The following is a 15716-nucleotide window of genomic DNA, read 5'->3' on the forward strand; positions in this document are numbered from 1 at the left end:
TGAACAGGTTCAGGTCCCATAGCCTCTCCTCGTAGGGCCTGCCCTGCTGCCCCCTGATCATGCGAGTAGCCCTCCTCTGGACCCTTTTGATGTTGGCCGCATCCCTCCTGATGTATAGCACCCAGAACTGGATGCAGTACTCCATCTGTGGCCTGACCAGTGTCGCACAGAAGGGGAGGATCACCTTTGACCTGCTCATGATGCATCTGTGGATGCATGACAAGGTGTGGTTAGCCTTCCTGACTGCATCCCCACACTGCCAGCCCATGTTCATCTTGGAATCCATAGCGACTCCAAGTTCCTTTCTGCCTCTGTGTTGACAAGAAGGGAGTTCCCCAGCCTGTAGGCATGCTGCTGGTTCTTCCTCCCTAGGTGCAATACCTTGCACTTGTCAGTATCGAAACCCATCTTACTCTCATCTGCCCACCTCTGTAACCTGGACAGATCTAGTTGTAGCCTGTCCCTCTCTTGTAGCGTGCCCACTTCTCCCCACATCTTAGTATCATCTGCGAGTTTGAGCAAGGTGCTTTTCACCCCCTTGTCCAAGTCGCTGATGAAAAGGTTGAACAGTGTGGGCCTGAGGACTGAGCCCTGCGGAACCCTACTGCCCACATTCCTTCAGGTCAAAAATAACCCGTCCACCACCACTCTCTGGTTGCAGCCCTCCAGCCAATTTGTGACTCATCTGACTGTGTAGGCATCAACAGCACAGTCGCCTAATTTTTTTAATGAGGATGGGGTGAGAGACAGTGTCAAAGGCCTTCCTGAAGTCCAGGAAGACTGTGTCCACTGCAACACCTGTGTCCAAGAATTTTGTGACCTGACATGAATGAAATTTATTTTAATTAAGGTTTGTTCTGATGCCTGTGGAAACATGTTTACAAGATGTCTACTAGAAACAGGGCATGTTTTTGTTGAATATACTGAATACAGTCTAAAATATGAAGTGGAGAAGTTAACTATATGATAGCAGTTTAAAGATAATTTGGTAGTCTGTCTTATTTCCAGGGGGCAGGTCTTAGTGCTGTACAATTGTAGTTGTCACTAATTGGTCCCTAGGTGATCCCTTTCAGTCTTTGTTGAAGAACTTGCTCAATGAAGTGTTAGATAACTTGTACCACTACTTATCATGTTGTCTAGTTGTTCTTTAGGTTCACCTGTTCTAGAATTTGCTCTTTATAGACTACTGGAATCGGAGATGCATAAGTTGTCATGAACAGGAGCTCACTAGATTGCATGCTGTGAAAGGAAATGCAAAGAGCAGACTATTAAATACAACATGACTTAAATACAGAAGGCAAGTGGAAGGAGGGAGCTCCAGATCCTTCATGTAAGCATCTCAGTCAGATAAGGGTATAACCTAGAGCTTGGCTGTAGATCAGGCTGGGAAAAATACAGCCTGCTAAGGGATTCTGTCTGGCCCTAGCCCAGGCATGGAGGGGAGGGGGAGCCTGGGCCATGACATATGCATCCCTAGATGTGCAGCAGGGTGGGGGTGGCACTGAAGCTAGATTTGGCTTCCTGGTAGCCCCCACAGAGGTGGCTCAGTCTGCCCAGCTACTGCTGCCAGTGTCTCTGCTGCTACTGCCAGACCCAGCCCTGCTGCCCAGGCACCTGGCCCGTCTGCCCTGCGCCAAGCTCTGGGGATGCCAGATGGAGTGTGCATGCGAGTGGGGTCTCCATAGAGACTGTCCCAGGACCCTGCGGGCAGGGTGTGTTTGGCTGGGCAGATAGCATGGGGCTGTGAGCTGACAGGGACTGGTGTCTGGGAGTGGGATGGGCAGGCAGGGCTTGAGCTGGGGCTGGGATCTCAGGGTAGTGATAGCATGGGGCTTGGGCTCAGGGCAGAGCCATAGCACCCATCCTTGTACCCAGCTGGATGTAGTGCCTTCTGTTGTTGTACCTGCTGCAGTAGCTGCTGCTCCTGGTGCATGTGATGCCTGTGTGTACCCCCTGGCCAGACCTATGGCAGCTGCAGAGCCTGGCAGGGGTAAGGTAGAGGGGGTGTGGAGCAGCTCTCACAAGCCAGCCCCACAGCATGCCCTACCTGCCTACCCCATCCACGCCTGAGCCGGGTTGCAGGGAGGACTCACTTACCCTCCTGGCTTGTCATGAGGCATGGCTCTGGGGAGCTGCTGTGTCCCTGCTGCACACTGCGGTGGGGGCTAGAAGTGGCACGCTGGTGCTGAACAAGGGCAAGGGCACCCCGCAAGCCAAGCTGGAGGACACCCATGTGGGCCAGCTGAGGGTTGTCTTGCTGATTATCATTTGACATTTGTAATTACATCAGGTTAAATGATTATTTTTAAATCAGTGTTTACATCCCTAATCTCTACCCTGCCTTCTGCCTGACTTCAGGCTAGCATAGCTAATTAGTGTTCCTCTCAGTTCAAGAACTGATATGCTTTTTTTGTATCCATTTTATAATCACTGATTTGCTTTGAGTTATTGAGAACAGACTCTTGACTTGGTGCAATTCAAGCTGATGACATTTCTCAAGGTCCATAATGATTTCAGTCTCTTACTGCTGGGGGTGCACTGACAGAGATTTTGTGAGTTGATATTGATGGCTGATTTTTTTGACAAGCCATATTGGCTGATACTGATCCGATGGCCAGTATGCAGCCAGGCAGCATGGGGCATGGCATCCAGTTGGTAAGTCTGTGGTGGTGGAAGGCAAGGGGGGAGGGAAGGGGCTTAGGGGGATGCAGATTGAGGCCCCCGTGGTGAGGGAGGGAGTGGGGCTGGGGCTGGGGCAAGCGCTGCACAGCAGGGTTGGGGCACAGGACAGACACAGCTTGTCCAGGGGTTGAAAGAGGGGTGGCTGCCACCACTTCAGGTAAGTTGGGAGGGCATGAGGAGCGTGTGTGCCCCCATATCTGTGTGCGGGCTGAGGGCTGGCTGCTGCTGTGGGCTGGGGCTGGGGTGGTGCTGGGCTCTTCCCAGTGAGGGGGCCCGGGTCAGGCTGCACTTGCGGTGGGCAGGGGCTCTGGGAGGGGGGCTGCAGGCACCTTAGCATTCACCGTAGTCCCCTGAACCCCACCTCCCAGCACCACTACCACCTACCCCAAGTGCAGCTCGGCCCAGCCCCTTGCCAGGAAGAGCCTGGCACTGCCCTGGCTCCAGCCTGCAATGACAGCCCGCAGGAGCATCCCTCCCTCGCTCCACTTGCAAATCCGTGGGCACCCCCCATGTCCTCCCAGGGTGCGTGCAGCAGTGGGAACCGCCCCACCCCCCACACTCCCCAGATGAGCTGCAGTTCTGTCCTGCACTCTGCCTCAGACAGACTCCCTCCCTCCTTCCCTCGTCACTGAGGCGTTGATCTGCCCTCTCCCATGCCCCTTCTCTCGCAATAGACTTACTAGCTGGACCTGGCTGTGCTCTTGGCTGTCTGACTGCTGTGCTGTGACTGCATGCCAGTAAATACCCTGTGCATGCCATATTATTGGCCACATCAGCCAAAAAAGGCCAATTGCCGATGCAGTCAATTTTCCTTATATCTATGCCCATCTGATATGGGACTGATATATTGATGCATCTCTACTTACTGTAGTTTATATTTGGCATGGCACACCCTGATGGATGTGGTCATATACACCACTGAGATGCACTTCTGGGGTGTTTTCACACTTACAGGGGCACTCTTCAGCTCCAAACCCTTCTTTGCATATGCTTCTTGACCACTGAGAACAGGCTGAAAATGTCCAAATGTTACCTCCCTGACTAATGGTGAGTCAGCTCTATCTGCCCTCACTTAGGTCATGATAGCTTCTAGCAGAGTGGATTTTGCCAGCTAGAAGATTCACACCCTTGTCCAGTTATGTGCTCAGAAATTTTAGGATCCCTCCCCCTTCTTGCATAAAACTCTGCCTGTGTGGTCAGATATTCCAAAAATCACGGTTGTCATTAAAATAAGTATGTTATAAAAGATAACAAAAGGATTTATCATGAAAACAAGAACATAAGGTATCAGTAACCATACATTTAAATACAGAGATACAACAATAAATGAAAGGAAATATAAAAAAAAAAATTGCTCTTACCCTACATCTTAAACCTAAGAATGCAACTTCCACTCAGCTCAGATTAGAAAGTAGCTCTTGTCTCTGATCTTTCTATCAGGGCTCCCTGCAATTTTTATGTAAGCAGAAATAACCTAAGCCACTGGTTGAGAGTCTAAAGCCATTCCCAATAACTGGAAAACTAGTGATAAACACTTGCTCTCATGGCAGTGCTTAAGTATGGTTTCTTTTTTTTTTGGCTATTAACATACGTTATCCATTGGATTCTTGGGGAATTTATTCTGTGCATATAATTTCCTGTCTTTGTTTACCAGAGCAGAAGTCTTTCCCAATCTAATTATGACCAGGAGAATATTTACATGCTTTCAGACATATCCCAAGAATACCATCCCTCACTTAATTTTCCCACTGTGAACAATGTCCTTCACTGAATAGCTTGAATAGCCAGTGTTGTTCTCCCTACAGGTCTGTCTGTCTGTCTGTCTCTCTCTCTCTCATTTTTTTTATTGTCAATTTGCCATTGTCTGGAAGAACCTGGCTAAGTACATCAGACTTTGTCCCCAAGAGACTATTTGACCAGCTATTAAACATTCATGTCCAATGCTAATTCTCAGCAATTATTTCTCTCGAGTGTGAATGGGTGTGGAAAGTGTAAATTAATCATTGCCCTACTAATTCATTTTGGCTCAAGATATGAAATTAAAAAAATTACGTTCAAAATGAATATCAAAATTCATACAGACATAATAACGATAAGTCTAGATACAGCTTGATGCCACCAAGGCATAGAGGCTACTCATGCTGTAACAGTAAAACAAACTCAAAAAATATGCATGGCATTCCACAGATGCCTCCAAATATAAGTTTGTGATCCTTGGCAATGAGTGGTCTCTGAAGCTTTTGGCTCGCTGAGATTTATTTCATGGACATCTCTGAGTTTTCCACTGCTGTAAATGCCACAAGTGATGGCTATGTTTCACTATAAACTCCATTATAATTGTTATTGTTATTACAACAAGTAGAGTGCTGTTATTATTATTAAGCGACCTAAGGAGCTAATTTAGTCTAAACCCATGTTTGATGGAGGATCATCCCTACCTAAACCAGCACTCGGCAACCTTTTGGAGCCTTAAGCTGAAACGACCTGGCTTGGGGCTGAGATTAGTTAGCTGCATGGGCACTGCTCTCAGCTGCCTCTCCCCATCACAATACCCATCTGTTCCTGGACTGGCACAGGCCATGTTACCAAAGCCCCTTGCGTCTACAAGTCAGTCCAGTGGCTCCATGCCATCTTGCAAGCTGTATGTTGCTGTCCCCTTATGTAAAACAGGTGTTTTTTTAAATGATCTTAAACTACCAAGTATGGAGATTCCACAGTCTCTCTCTAGGTAATATGTTCCAATACTTAATTGCCCCTATAGTGAAACATTTTTTTTGTATTCAACCTTAATTTTCCTTGTTAAGAGACTCTACAGTGAACTGAATAAAGCATTTATCAAACAATATGTGTGCTCTTATAAAGAAAGGCATGGCCATCCTGAATGTATTTTTGCTTGTAAGGAGGTACCAATGAAAAATAAATAGTCTTTACACAAATCCAAGATGAGTGTGAATTTAAAAAGCCCCCCCAGTAATTGGAATTTAGAGATGGTAAATTTATACATTTGTGGTGAGTTGTCTTAAATTCATCCCGGTATCACTGTAGCATGGCAGGCAACCTGTGGTGGAGCCAAATGGCCTGACCTCTTCCCCTTGTTTCCTGGCCTTTGCCCCTACCAATTGCCTTTCTGAGGTGCCTGCAGCCCCTGGTGCCTGCCCCTGACCACTTGCCCCCCTTGCTGCCTGCCCCCCCCCCAATGCCTTTGCCTCCCTCACACCTTGCTACCTGAATCGTTGAATTTCTTCCACCCCTGCTTGCTGTCCTAGCACCCATCCTCCCTGCTTGGCTCCTCATGTTGCCTGTTCCCACTCTCCCTGTGCTGCCTGTGCACCCTGGCATCTGTCCCCACCTGCCATTTGCCTTCCCTCCTGCTCTTCTGTGCCTGCCTCCCCAGCTGCCTGCCCCCACTTAGTCTTCCCTGTTGCCTTCCCTCCCATTGCTTGCCATTCCCTCCCCTTACTGCTTATCTGCCTACCTGTTGCAGCTCTGGCTCTGGCTGAGGCTCCACTCTGCCTCAAGGCAGGGAGCTCATGCTGCCTTCTACTCTGGCCCAGCCATGCATCAGTAGCAGCTTTAGCTCTGACCCCAGAACCAGAACAGCCACCATTGCCTGTTGTAGTTGTAGGCCCTTTTCACTGTCTTGTATTCGAATCCAAGATGAAGGGCTCCTTCATTTTGACTGGTTGGGGGGGGCACACCTTATCTTAGAGTTGAGTAAATACGGTAACATTCTGCATAACTCATGTTTTTAGTTCATGATATCAAGATGCAACTTTTATTTTTATTGTACAACAGGTTAGGAGAATGCTTCAGTATATACAGCACTAACTATTTGCTTTCCTTTCAACAAATTATAGATCAGGAATTTGGTGTCTGTTCTGTGCAAGAAATCATGATTTAATGCTGTGTATTCTTGAAATCTTTAGCTATTGTAACAACAAGCTCCCATGTGACATGGATGGAAAATGTTTTAACATTAATTATAGAAAATATTTAGCAGCCGTGAATGATGATTTACAACAAGCAGACTGCTTTACTTCATATTGTAGCTGGCTTATTAATGGTGTCCTTTCATGGACCTCATTTTAGTGAGACCCCAGGGGGTGAGGACAAGGAGATGTGTATGTGTTCATTGTTGAAGGATAATTGAAAGGTGTTTTTACTGTCATAGAATTTGTTCATTTTATAGCCCTTTTTCCCTCAGGCAGTTCTCTCCATCGCAACTGAAAAGGTTCCCTACTATACTTCTGGGCTTGTGGGATGTGTGTGACCAGTTCTTAATGTGTTACTGAAGCTATTTATGAGGAGCAAATAAAAGAAATGTCTGTCTAGTAAAGAACATTTTAAGGGTAGGTTGAGTTGGAAGTCTGATAAGACTTTCAGTATCAGATGCCAGTTTCGTACTCTACAGCTTTGAAACAGCGTCTTTTTTTTTACAAATGGAATTTATGAATATAAGATTTGTTCAGTATAAGTAGGACCTTTGTATTAGAAGGAAAATTGACTGCTCTATCCTTCAAAATGTCTAAAACTTCATATTTTACTTTTTTTCATTTTGACTATAGGGCCTTTTTAGGTATTAAAGGCATAGGTGACTGTAGGGGGTGCATGTGCCCACTCTGACGGGGCTGGTGCCCCCCTGATGGCCAACACTGATGCTGTTGGTAGGACTGGTGCCCCCCCCCGACAGGGCTGCTGCCATTTGTGACTTTTGTGGGTGCCCCCCTAGATTCAGGAGGTACCAGTCATTCATGAAGGAGGGGGAGGGGGTGGTGTTTAGCCACTTCTTTTCAGTTGGGGGGGAAAAACTTTGTATTTAATGCTTTGTATTTTAACACTTCATGATTAGTTGCGTCTTCCATTAGATGCTGCTTTCCCAAAAGGTAAGAGAGAAGCAGCATCACTGTTTCATTTTTTGGCGACATTCTTTATTCCTGGGATTTCTTTTTTTTTAAATCATCTTACCCTACTACCTTTTGATTCAACTAAAATTAAGGTATGTATTTGAATTTTAGGTTTGTTTGTCTGGCCCCTGATGCTTTTTTTTCTAATGACATGATGGAATTTGTTCCCTGATCCCAGCAATTATGCCTCCTGCCATGCCACACTTGCATGCCTGCAGGATGTGTAATTTTTGGGATTGGGGATCAGGTCCCAAATGTGCCATAATTGCATAATCCCAGGCGTCCCCTGCACTGGTAAGTTAAAAGCTGGGTGCCTGGTGAACTGGTGCAGTCCTGGGGCTGGGACCAACAGTAGGCTGATTGTTGTCCTTGGCCCTTGGACCATACCAGTCTCCAGATGGCTTTGGGAGAGGCCTGTGCACTGAGCTATCAGAAAATCTGACCTGCAGTTTTTGTTTTGTTTTGTCTTTTTAAGGTCCTGGTGCACAGGGACCCCAGGGTCAGGTAACCTCTCCCCATCCCAGGGTCCTTGTGGCCAGGATGTGTTGAGTTACTTTGCTTTGCAGCTTCAGGGCAAGGCAGTCAACCTGCCAGGTCATAAGGAGCCCTATGGTTTCCTGCAGCGTGGTACCCCTAGCTCAGCTCACGATTTATCCTGAAAACAGGCTGAAGGCCCTGCACCAAAGGGCTGTCAACCTGTTGACCTGTGAGGAGCTGTCAGCTAAGCTCCAGCATGCAGCTGGCATCAGTCTTCATGGTGGGGATCCAGCCACGCATTCAATTTAAGGTGCAGTGGAAACTAGCTACAAAATTATTACACACACTTTGTGGAATAATTTTGTGGTTTGTTTCCTGTTTTATCGCACCATTAATTGAATGATTGTTTGGCTGGGTTACTGTTTAAGATGCAGTTAACTGGTTAATCATGACTTAAGTGTAATGTTTGCCAGAGCTCTTTGTCTCCTACCTTGGAGAAAACGCTTGCTACATTGGAATTAGATTGAGGAAGCTGATCAATACTTGCTGGCATCTTTTCTTAATGCAGAAATTTTTAAATGATAGGCTGCTTATTTCTAACAAAATGACAAATGACAGAAGCCAACATAAAGTTGGCACCTTTTCCTCACTCTCTCCTGTTGTGATTTCTCTTCTCCCCAGTGTTTCTTCTGTTCTAACAGAAGTAACTTCTTATTTCTCTGTGTTTTTCCAACCTAACTTTTTTCTTCACATCTTGAAAACAATAGTCTTTAGAAACTTCACATTGGTTCTGGGATGAGGTATTTTGTTTGCTTGTTGGTTGGTTGTTTGATTGTTTGCTTTCCTGAAAAGTGTCTTTCTGGTCAAGATTTTCAAAAGGAAATGCCTAAATTTAGCTCCATAAATCTCTGTTTAAGTACCTTCTAAAAAAAATGTTAACTAACTTTTATAAGTGCCCATCAACTCCATTTTTGTTTTATGAGAGCTGCTGAGTATGCAACACTTATGCAAATCAGTTCACTTTGGAAGTTAAAAATAGACTTTAGACTCTCTAAAATTAATCTCCTGGTTTTTGATAATTGTAGCTTATATATGATAATGTGGGTGGAAAATATCCTTTTAAAGACCTTGACCAGACTATGATCCAGCAATATGTCCTTGTTGCCAAGAAGCCTAATGGCATACTGGGCTGCATTGGTGGGTGTGTTGCAAGCAGATCAAGGCGAGTGATTATTTCCCCTTTATTCAGCATTAGAGGCCACATCTGGAGTACTGTGTTTGGACTCCCCACTACAGAAAGGATGCAGACAAATTGGAGAGGGTCCAGCAGAGGGCAACAAAAATGGTTTGGGGGCTGGGAGACATAATTTATGAGGAAAGACTGAGGAACTGGGCATACGTAGTCTAGAGAAGAGAAAACTGAGAGGGGATTTAATAGCAGCCTTCAACTATCTGAGGTGGGGTTTGAAAGAGGATGGAGTTACACTGTTCTCAGTGGCAGTAGATGACAGAACAAGGAGTTGTGGAAAGGAAAGTTTAGGTTCGATATTGGGAAGAATTTTTTCACTAGGAGGATAGTAAAACACTGAAACAGGTTACCCAGAGAGGTGGTAGAAGCTCCATCCTTGGAGGTTTTTAAGACCTGGATGAACAGAGCTTTGGATGGAATGATCTAGTTTGGGCTAGTCTTGCTTTGAGCAGATGACCTCCTGAGGTCTCTTCCAACCCTAATTTTCTATGATGCTACAATACAAGAGTAAGACTTTTATTTTTGAGCTGTTATGTAATCAGCTACGCAAATTCACAGAAATCAGGACAAAATAATTTTTTTAATAAAATACATTTATAGTAGATGTTTGACTTTTAGTATATGATTTGGATTTTTTCCCATTCCAGGATGGTCACCCCACAAGGGGCAAAGGGAGGGACTTCTACTGGCAAATGTAGTGGGTACGGGGGTGGGCCTTCCAGTCCCAAGATGGAAACCAGTGTGCAGGATACCTGTCAAGGGGAGGAGCTACTGTTGCAGCGCTCAACGGCTCACCAAAACTCATTAAGCTGTCTTCCAGCTGAAATAATTGCCTCTCCCTCTCTTTGGGTGATGGATTTTACTGGACCAACTCTGTAGTTGTGGTAGTTAGACAAACTTTCAAATGTAAGACATTCTTTATCAGGTCTGGTGAGAACAAACCAAGCGTAGCTTAACCTGTATTTAAACTGATCACCTGGAGGTAAAAGGTTCTGACTCCATTTCCATCCTGTCCTATCAGCTTGTCTGCACATTCCTGTCATGCAGCTTCTACCTGTAATTGTTTCAGTTCTGGAAAATAAAGTGAATTTTACACAGTAATATAAATTTGAAGAAAATTCAAGGAACTGGCTATAACCACTCTGAACAAAACTAAACAATGTATTCATTTCATTTTGTAGACAGAATGGTAAGACAGGGAATTCTATTTGCCAGGGCCATACCAATGGCCAAATTTTGAGGTCAGGAAGGAATTTTTCCTTCGTTAAACTGGCTTGGATCATTGTGGGTTTTTGCCTGCCTTTGTAGCATGGAGAATGACTTTTTTCCTAGGATTTTTTAAGTATATGTTAACTAACTGTTTCCCCCTTGCAATAACAGGGCTTTGGTAATGCCCTTGTTCCCTCTGCCCAGGGAAATATTACAGGGTGTTCTGGATGTTTTGGCTGTTGTGCCTGATAATGGTAGGCAAGGATTTGAAGTGGTGATTTTGGGTTTTCCTTGAGTTAACAACTGCCTGCAGACATAGGGGACTAGATTCAGAGTCCTAAGAGACCCCTTCCACTCCTATACTTGGGTTTGTATGGTGTTGTCAACAATGAGTCACTACACTACATATTAATAGATAAGATGAATAAGACTAATTTAAATAGAACTTAAGCATATCTCATTTGTTTGAAGTCATTTAAATAATTTGGCTTAATTCTTTTTCCAAATTAGTATCTCATCATAATAAATGCAGGAGAAATATAAATGTGGAGCAAAAGTAATCTTCAGCCAGTTGTGATTAAAAGTTATCGTCATGTGCATATTGGCTTGCATTGAAATCATATTGCAAAAATGGCACAAATTCAGATCACTCTTCAGAATCGTAACAATATTCTTAGCAAGCACTCCGTATATGAGATTAAAAAGTAGTTGTTTGTAGACCAAAAGGAATCCCACCAACTTTCTTGTTTTAAAAGCCATGTAGGCATAATGCATCATAAACATCGTAATATGATCTGTGAGACTGGGCCTTCAGATAATGACTGTTCTGTACTGAAGCAGCATCTTTGTTTCAAGATTTTTATATGCTTTGCGAACATTTTATAGATAGTCTCAGACTATCCCATTGGGGTGAGTATTGTCTGTGTTTACAAGATGGGAAAACCGTAAGACAGAAATATTGTGACTGAGGGTGAGTTGTTGAGGAAGCCTGAGACAGAATAAAATCTGACTCCTGTTGAATAATTGCAGGATCATCTAAATCTTTTCTATCTGCTTGTCTTCATACAAAAAACCTAATTTCTTGTAAATTAGCCTGGAAATAAGAATACATTCTTTCCAAAAAGTACAAAATTTTCAGTTTGCACGTCATTCATTAGTTTGATCATCTAGATTAATTTATTACATCATTCCCTTTAATAATAATAATAATGTAATAATCATTAAAATAATCTGACACTTATAGCTTGGCAAAGTGAGACTTATTTTACAAATGCTGCTGTAGAATAATGTCAGTTTTGTTTGCACTTACTGCAGTGAATTCTCCATGTTAATTTTTGTTACACTGTTTCAAACAAAATGTGACTCAATGGCAAACCATGTTACCACATTTTAAAAATGATTTTCTATTAAAATGTTAAAGGCAGCATAGTGCGGTAATTGAGAGACCTGTAATGTTTGGCTACCCATAGAACATGGGTATGATTTGGTTGTCTGTAGGGAATTTGGACTGTCACATATTTTGATGCCTGCACATCTCTAATCTCAACTAGAAAATTTGATTTCTGTTATCAAACATTGCAAAGCTTTTGGTGGCACGTAATACCACAGCGGTGGTCTCTGTTTGCTGCGGACTTTCTTTTATGAGACTTGGTGAATAAGTCTTTAGTTAACTATTTACTGTTTCATCATGATCTTCATTTCTTTCATTCATTCATTTTTTTTCCTGCTACAGAGCATCAAAACTACTTTGGAATAGATGAAAATCTAGGACCTGTAGCAGTCAGCATCCGGAGAGAGAAGGTTGAAGATCCTAAGGAGAAAGAGGGTTCTCAATTCAACTATCGTGTAGTTTTCAGGACAAGCGAGGTACTGTCTTTTGAGTCCTGAGGGGAGAGGGAAAAGTGTAATGAAACTTTAAAACCTGACTATTTCTCATTCATAGCCCTCTAGAAATTGACTTTTTAAAAGGTGTTCAACTTTTAGATTTACCCACTAGCAAGGGAGGGGCTTCTGATATTGTTAGTGCTGAGGCCTATAGAAAAATGTCCTTGCTTTCCTGCTTTAGGATGTCTTTTCCTTTTGTCGCTGGGAGAGGTAAAGGCAGAGGTGTATTGGTTTGAGTTACATTTCCACATAAACCAGGAAGGGAGCGTGACTGACTGCCTTCAAAGGAGTACTTGCTTGGGACGTCTGGCTTTGTCCAGTCTCTCCAAGTACCCCTGAAACCCGCCCATGTGTGACCTCTGGAGCAGGGGTAATTCCCGACTCCTTCCAATTCTGCGAGCCCAGCCTTTCAGCCTACCCCTGGATATCTGTGGTCATTCTCCAGAGAGCTGCCTTCCAGTTCAGCTCCTGAGATGGGTACGTAATTGGTCTTAGAGTGGAAAGAGTGCACCCCAAGTTCCAAGCTTCAAAACAGACAATGATTCTTCAATAAAGATGACTGTTGAGGCAAAGGTCACCCATCAAGAAGACCCTGCCCCCTCCGAAGGGTTGAGCAGTTCTCTGTCTGCTGTTCAGCCTGCACAGCTGTGAGCAGCCCAAAGTTATAATACTCAGCTATTCTCTCTCCAGTCTGCAGAGATGGAGTATCTCAGTATAGCCCAACTGTTTCTTTGCTTCAGACTCTCCAACTCCCAGGTTGACACCCTACTTTATAGACTGCTGCTGTGTTGTGATGCTTATCTCCCTCTCTTCCCTGGATGCTTCCTGGATGTCACTTACAATCCTGCTTTTTTTTTCAACTGTCAACAAGGTTCTTCAGTCCCCTGTTGGCTGGATGTGTCTTCTGTCATATAGGCCAGGCAACTCTAACTTGTGTGTCTCAGCCCTTTCTTTCTCCCCTGTACAAGTTAAGGAGATGGAGGCATGCAACATTAATCAGGAAAACAGACTTTACAACAACAGGCTGAGAGCCATGGGGCTCTTTAGCTTGGAAAAGTGCAGGTTCAGGGGTGATCTGATGGCCACCTATAAGTTTATCGGGGTGACCACCAGGATCTGGGGGAGGGTTTGTTTACCAGAGTGCCCCAAGGGATGATGAGGTCAAACAGTTATAAACTACTGCAAGACTGTTTCAGGCTGGATGTAAGGAAGAATTTCTTTACTGTCCAAGCCCCCGAGGTCTGGAACAGCCTGCCATCAGAGGTGGTTCAAGCACCTTACATTGAACACCTTCAAGGGTAAATTGGATGCTTATCTTGCTGGGATCTTATGACCCCAGCTGACTTCCTGCCCTTTGGGCGGGGGGCTGGACTCGATCTTCCGAGGTCCCTTCCAGCCCTAATGTCTATGAAATCTAATAGAAGCCAAACTCATTTAAAACAAAAATAGCACAATAAAACCATAGTTTTTTCAGGGAGCAGATGGGAAGCACATATAGGGTATGTAGTAGGCATTGGATGTTAAGTTTGGATTCTTAAGAATAGGTTTCTTGTGGCAGGAAGAGAGACTTGGGGTGCACCCACACATGCAGGCATGAGCATGTGCAGCAGCTCAAATAGAAGCAGTGCAAATTTGAGCCGGGGCTTTCTGCCTTAGTGCACGTGCCCATACATGCACTTTGGTGTAGGGCAAATTGTGCCCGGACATGCACTTTGGTGTGGGACCAAAATCCATGGTCTTCCACAATTAGAATGAGAGAGGGAGGGAGGTGGGCGTCACTGCCAGCTGTGCCTGTAGCAGAGCCTCAGCCATGCTGCCGCAGGGGCAGGTGTATGGCAACTTCCACTCAAGCCCCTCCATGACTGCCACCCACATATGGGATATCCCCTCACCACTTGTCATAGCCTCTGACATCCCCCTGCCACTCCTCACACCTACTCACGCCTACCCACACCCGTGAACCCCACCACACTTCTAACTTACCCTTGACAGCACCAGGGGTAGCAGAAGCACCACAGAGATGCTCTGGTAAGAAACCAGAGTGTCTCTCGTGGAGGACTGACTCCTGGGTTGCCTCTGGGCACGGTCTTCAACCATGCATTGCCCTGTTGTTTCATGGCACCTTTTTTTAGGTACCTGGATATCCAGGTGTCAGACTTTGCCCCTGCACTGGAAATGTATAGTATGAAGAACGTTTTCTTGTTTCCCCCATGTGCATCTTGCAATGTCTCAAAGGGGCTTGAGATGCCGCAGGAGGCATGCGTGTGCTTGTGTGGATGCTCCCTTAGGGGGAAAAGGTAGGGATGAACATAATTTACGTCTGTGTGCCTTCCAAATGACGGATAAGTCTCTTTTCAAAGGTGGTATACTATAGTTTGTCTGGAGTAACTTTTCCAAATGCCAAACCTCTGCTTCTATGTATTCATAGAAGAAATGAATATTAATTCTGTTGTAAAGGAGAAACTTCAATCCTATCTGGAGTAGAAGTGACCTTTTTATTGGGTCAGAAGAACACCCATCACACCTGATCAAAACTTTCATATTCATGCTAATTTGTGTCTTCTCCAAGTTGGTGTCTTCATTCCTTTGTTACAGTCATTAGCTATGTGGATCTTACTTTCACTGGTGACTTGAAAGAAAACATAAGGCATTACCTTTGTCCTTTGTGATAAGGAATTGGAAACTTTCCCTGATTCCTGAAACCTGTATTCTTCATCATGGTTAAAACACATGTAGCTTTGTTGGCCAGAGCTCCTAATCTATGCAGTTGCATTACCATTGAATATAGATAGTTGTGTGCCTTTCCCACACCCATTCATTGGCATTTATGTGAAGTGCTTTTTTTTCTTGTCCCTACTAGATAATTTACATATGTGATTTATGGCTGTAAAATCCTAGTGGAGACAAAGCACTTTAGTTTCTACCGTGAAAATTAAATTATTTGAATCAAAACTATTACCCTTTGCTCCTAGTTGGCCTTGCCTGCCTCACACTAAAAATATAAGGCCTTGTCTCCATTAAGATTTTACTGTGACATAATGATCAGAACCATTAACACAGACATAACAGAACCATTAGAAAAAAAAATGGAGACAATATATACCCTTGAGTGCTAAAAAATGGAGGACTGGCTATGAACATCTATTTTTCTGTACTTCTGCATACTTCTGTTTTACTCTGTGTTGAATGCTTTTGTTTAAAAACTGCAACAGTCTGTTTCATCTTCAGCTTTTAAGTTACTTCACTAACTTTTACACTTCCCATAGTAAGCTAAGCATAGGCATGCATTCTCTCCCTCCAGAACCTGAAGG

At 44.3% G+C, this 15716-nt stretch overlaps 1 protein-coding gene across 7 annotated transcripts in view; it reads left to right on the top strand.

Moving 5' to 3' along the window:
- SIPA1L2 (signal induced proliferation associated 1 like 2) overlaps positions 1 to 15716 on the top strand; it is a 196231-nt gene that overhangs the window by 65562 nt on the left and 114953 nt on the right. For all 7 annotated transcript variants that reach the window (XM_019549862.1, XM_019549856.1, XM_019549858.1 and 4 more), the window contains exon 4: positions 12254 to 12387. In XM_019549862.1, coding sequence (XP_019405407.1) covers positions 12254 to 12387 — 134 coding nt within the window. The remainder of the gene's footprint in view (positions 1 to 12253; positions 12388 to 15716) is intronic.

The sequence above is a fragment of the Crocodylus porosus genome, unplaced genomic scaffold (assembly GCF_001723895.1).
Source record: "Crocodylus porosus isolate Cpor-Errol unplaced genomic scaffold, CroPor_comp1, whole genome shotgun sequence".
Taxonomy (NCBI): domain Eukaryota; kingdom Metazoa; phylum Chordata; order Crocodylia; family Crocodylidae; genus Crocodylus; species Crocodylus porosus.